This window comes from Cynara cardunculus, assembly GCF_001531365.2.
Source record: "Cynara cardunculus var. scolymus isolate 2C chromosome LG 8, CcrdV1, whole genome shotgun sequence".
NCBI lineage: Eukaryota > Viridiplantae > Streptophyta > Magnoliopsida > Asterales > Asteraceae > Cynara > Cynara cardunculus.
Genome location: NC_037535.1, coordinates 20647709 through 20653039, shown reverse-complemented (window position 1 = coordinate 20653039; position 5331 = coordinate 20647709). Strand labels below are relative to the sequence as shown.

Sequence of the window (5331 nt, the reverse complement as noted above, 5' to 3'; positions counted from 1 at the left end):
TCCATTCATAATTCGCATTGGGGATTTGTACTCAATGTTTGATAGATGTCGTATTCTTGAAATTTAAGAGTTTGACCTGAACCAAAGTCTTGGACTCCTTTTATACGCAGGTAGTCTACTCCACTTATATGCATGGAGTCTACTCCATTTTTGTTGCTCCACCTATGTGGGACAAACTTTCATACTTTTCATCAAATGTTGCTCCACTTGGTGTTGTACTGTTGAATCTTATGAGAGTTTCACCCAAATGCTTTATAAGATGGTATAGATAATGCATTTAATATAATCATATTGATGTGCATTTTTTATTCAATTAACAGAAAGACATGTAAAATTCTTCTGCTGGTGTGACTCCACTGCCTAGCCATTCAGTAATCCAATAGGAAACAAAATCCCTCTATTTGCTTGCTTCTCTCGTGGGAAACCTGTGAATTATAACTTTACCATTAGGTCACTGCAGCATAGTGAGGTGTGTTTTGAATGTTCTGAAACTCGTCTTTGTAGCCATTGATAGTTATACACTCCAGATGTTTGATTATATGTCTAACTATACTTTGAAATCAAATATTAAAAGACTGCATGACATATGAAGGAAAAAGTTAGTTCATTTTCGATAATTGGATAATATCCATTCTTCACGTTCTCAACAAGCGGAGGACATACAAACTTGTCTTATGAATTAAGAATTTTTTCTTGTTCTGGAGATTACTTGGATAATTACTGTGGTGTCTGATTATTTTGTGGCATGCTATCAAGTTATTGTTTTGGATCATGGGTTTTACATAATGGTTCTCTTACCATGTATAAGTTTGTTACACATGAGTTATAAAATGGGTGTTTTATATGTGCGTCATTTTGATATAAATGCTTTTTTTTTAATTTGTTTTATGACTACGCTACGCATAATTCGATTCGGTGTTACAATCTTGTAAAAATATTTTGCAATAAGCCTCAGCATGGTCATTGTATAGAAATCAATGCAAAACAATAAAATCATACACTCATATTTCATGAGATTATCAGATGTACAGCTTTGCATTCATATTCATTTTTCTACTGGTATCTTAAAGAGAAGATGACGTCGACAACATCATGCAAACACCATAAGCTTGAAGTATGAGGTGTCCAACGAATGATGAAACTTCATTTCAAATGCTTGGGTACCTAGGAACCAATAATATGAATTTATATGGATTTGCCTAATAAATATTTGGAATGCATGCGGTTCGCAATTGCTCTAAGTTGTTTTCTATTCCCTTCTTTCTTCCATGCTTGTTTTGTTTTCAATCACTTTCAAGATGGCTTCAAGCGGGGAAGGGGAAGCGGCTGAAATTGTTGCATTTATGAAGATGGCATTAAAACAGGTATACATTTTCCATTGAAGTTTAATGTTACCATTAAGCTTCTTAAGATCCTGCTATTTGGCATGTTGACATAATGACATGTAAATTTCCTGTTCATGGCTCAACCTTCTAGTGTTTGTTGTAGTCCCTGTCCTGTAGACATTGCAAAAGTTTCTATTTCGTGTGCCCAATATTATGTTTGAGCTAAATTGACCATTTCACCAAATATGTCATCATGAAAAAAATTTGTTGATTTAGACATTGGGCCACAAGAGTTTTGTATGATATCATTATTGAAAGGTGATTTAGACATTTGATCAGTAATCACACTTGCACTAAAAACTATATATGTAGCCAAATGTTGCAGTTTGTATGGACGAGGAAATATATAGTTTTAAGACTGAATTATTTTCTGCTCTGTATGGAAATGCTTCAATAAATCAATGAACAACTAGCTGATTTTTTTTTCAGGCTAAGATTGCATTTGACAGCCTTGAAGTGCCTGTGGGGTACGTTTCTTGTCATCATCTCTGGTTATCAAATCCTTGAGTACTTCGATAGAGAGCGCTCTTATTCCTTTAGAAATATCTTACTCTTATTCCTTGAACTGAACCTTTTGCCCTGCTTGCATAACATCCTTCTCATCACACTATTTTCTAGAAAGTCTATTTTCGTTATCATCTTGTTGGCATGGCCATCTCCTATTTGTTAGAGGTCATCATGCTTTTAACAGTGTTGATGCAATTCCCTTGTAAGTCTTAAAACTATATTCCCTCTTGTCTTAAGACTAAATAGTCTGAACTTGTTCAGACAATATTATGATTTTCTGATGCTTTTTTTTGTAATTCAAGATTTTTTAATCAATCTCAAGTTCGAGTATGGTGAAGACAATCATACTTTTCCTTTTCCAATGCGAGTCCTTTTCAGAGCACCATCTTTTAACTCATATTTTGATGAAATATTTTTCTGGAACAGCTGTGTGATTGTTATGGATGGGAAGGTCATATCATGCGGAAGAAATCGGACTAATGAAACAAGAAATGTATACAGCTGTAATAATCTTCATTTTTCCACTTCCTATTCTATTCATACTCTGTTTATCCTACCACTTTCTTAATACTACCAAGTTGGCCTCTAAAACTGCAGGCCACAAGACATGCAGAAATGGACGCTATTGATGTTCTACTTGAGCAGTGGAAAGAAAAGGAACTTACAAAGGCTGAAGTTGCTGAGCTGTTCTCAAAATGCTATCTTTATGTTACATGTGAACCATGTATAATGTGTGCGGCTGCCTTGTCATTTCTAGGTACTAATCAAAACTAACATGCCTCATTGAAAATTTATAATATCATATGTTGATTACCATGATCATGGTGACCTCTTCACCACACTCCCAATTTAGGTATAAAAGAGGTCTACTATGGCTGTGCCAACGAAAAATTTGGAGGATGTGGATCAATATTATCCTTGCATACAAGTACATCTGAGATATCAACAAGGTAAATCCCCAAGACCAGTATTCCTTGCACCATCTTTAGCTTTCAATCACACAATGTTTGAAGTATGGGAAAGTTCATTTAGGAACTGTAAAATATTTTGTGAACCATGAGAACCAACTAATTGATGAATATACATGATCATGCATGTTCATTCATGATATTGGAAACCAGGTCTTCATGGCTTGAGATCTTCTTTCAGTCTATTTTTTGTGTTTTTACCAACTCCAGTTTTGATATTTGTGTCATGATAGTGGTGGACAAGTTGAGAGGAAGAGTTACAAATGCACCGGTGGGATAATGGCGGAAGAAGCAGTGTCTCTCTTTAGAAACTTCTATGAGCTTGGAAACCCTAATGGTATGTATTCCTAAAGACTCTTGACCCTGTTGTTCGTTAGGAAGCATGAATCCAGCCCACATCGATACAAATTAAAAAATAACTATAGACGAGAATAAAAGAAAGTAGAAAACAGTTATATAATTTTGCGTGATCATGAGTAATAGTCATTCTTCTGTGCTTTATCAAGATATCAACATCTTTCCACCCTGCAAATATTTATTTTCTGGAAAAAGGGGACGGAACCCCTGCAGAAATTTATGCTATTATGATGCCTGTTTTTGTTTGATTTAGGAACTGCTATAAATATCAGAATAAAAACTAGTATTACTATTATCAACTCAATTCTCATGAGCATTTCCATATCAAAGAAATATAACATTTGCAAAACAATTGAGGGTCAGCATGATGCATCTGTTTTGTTGACTATGAAACCTAACCAAATTAACTTTATTAGAAAACGTCTGAGTTTCACTTATAAAAAGATTCCACTCCTCATAGTTGTACTTACCATAGGATTCACAAGTAAACCAAATCAAACCAAACATGCCCAGTAAATCCCACCCACAGATAGGGTTGGGGTAAGATGTATGCAGACTTTTTTCATATCCCAAGGGAAAGGCTGTTTTCCTGAAGACAGCAGAGAAGGCAGTAAGCAGAAAAGGCAATAGAGACAAACTACATGTGAGAGTGTGTACAAACAAGCAACAGGTGCAGTAAACATAAAATACAACATTGGAAAATGTGAGAAAAATAGGTTGGAAACACAAAATGCAGTACTGACAACTACTAGTGGAAGAAGAAAAACCAAGACCAATTTATAGTAAAATGTAACATATGTAGTTATAATAGTAGAAATGAAAAGTAGGAAAAGAAGACATCCCCTCCTCCCGATCGTTCTACATGTCCTTACCCTTTTAATCAGATAGAATTCACATTTGATCCTATAACAGTTTTGCGACATCATCAATCTGGTTTTGTGGCAGCATTTTCATTTGTTGCATAGGATAAATTGGCAAACAAAGTTATTCCTTTCTAAAGCAAGCATAGTTTCTTTGTTGCAGCTCCAAAACCTCACAGACAGCTGGTTCAACAACCATGAGGAATATAGACATTTGTTTGAAGAAAAGGCATGTTTTTTGCATCTTGCACTTGTTATTAGGATGGATAATCTGTAACAACCTGTCCCACATGGATAGGTAAGTAGATTTTTTTTTTAATTTCTTTTAAGTTCAAAATTATAGGTTATCAAATAGCTTTCAGCATGATTTTAAGTTGAATTCGAAAGTTATTAGGTCAGCCTACTGCTTTGAGCTTGGGGGATTGCATAATCACATGCACGATTATAATTTGCAAGAATAAAAAAAATAGCAAATGTGGTATTCAACAATTAGAGATTTTTAGGTGCCGTTTACCAAACGCTTACCAACATGAGTCAAAGCCCTTATTTACCTTATCAGGTAACATTCGCGGCCATCAAAATGGATTGTTGGTAAGCGTCTTTTACTCAGTAAGCACTTATTGGGTAAGAGTCTTCTCCTTCACTTACTGCATAAGATTTTTGGTCCTTACTATGTCTTTTACTAGAAAAGTCTTGCTCACTCGCAAGGTAAATGACACACAATAGGCATTTATTGAGTTAGTATTTTATAACTCTGAACTTTACCATGCTTAACTGTCTCCATTGCTTGAATTTGAGAAAAGCACCAAGTTGCTGCCACTTTCTACCCCTTTTTGTTAGAAAAGAAGCAGGAAATAAAGTATTTCTAGATTGTTCTAAAAAGACAACCTGAAGCAGTCAATTTTGGTGTTCTTATTTTGCCTATGCTTTTAAGAAATTGGATAAAGATTTAACTTTTTGCATATTATTTTTAAATCAAAATTGAATAAAGAATTTAGGGAGGCATGATCCTGAACCTGAACAACACTCCAAAGTTGATTCTTAATCAACTCCTTTTGACTTTGAAGGACAAATAAGAAAATCCAACTGCTGCTTTTATTAAATGCAATCATTCATGTCATAGTCAAACTTATTATTTGTTTTTTTAAAGAAATAATGTGCATTATATTGCTTTTTCTTTAATATTATATGTAATAATGGTTTGATGACTTTGGTGATGACATTGATGATAATTACATGTTTGTCTCATTTTCA

The 5331-nt window shown here is 34.4% G+C and overlaps 1 protein-coding gene across 5 annotated transcripts; it reads left to right on the top strand.

Annotated features, from left to right (window-relative positions):
• The first annotated feature begins 291 nt into the window (after nucleotides 1-291).
• Nucleotides 292-4901, top strand: LOC112517407 (tRNA-specific adenosine deaminase TAD2). 5 transcript variants are annotated; one of them, XM_025124833.1, is made up of 8 exons: nucleotides 292-469; nucleotides 1299-1364; nucleotides 1815-1852; nucleotides 2319-2385; nucleotides 2490-2649; nucleotides 2746-2842; nucleotides 3094-3197; nucleotides 4227-4901. In XM_025124833.1, the coding sequence occupies exons 2-8, from the start codon at nucleotides 1299-1301 to the stop codon at nucleotides 4352-4354; spliced, it is 660 nt and encodes a 219-aa protein (XP_024980601.1). In that variant the 5' UTR covers nucleotides 292-469; the 3' UTR covers nucleotides 4355-4901. The 5 variants fall into 5 exon arrangements, with proteins under 5 accessions (XP_024980601.1, XP_024980600.1, XP_024980602.1 ...); XM_025124832.1 differs by lacking the exon at nucleotides 292-469 and having other exon boundaries at nucleotides 483-1364; nucleotides 4227-4375; nucleotides 4472-4901; XM_025124834.1 differs by lacking the exon at nucleotides 292-469 and having other exon boundaries at nucleotides 483-1364; nucleotides 4241-4901.
• The last annotated feature ends 430 nt before the right edge of the window (nucleotides 4902-5331 follow it).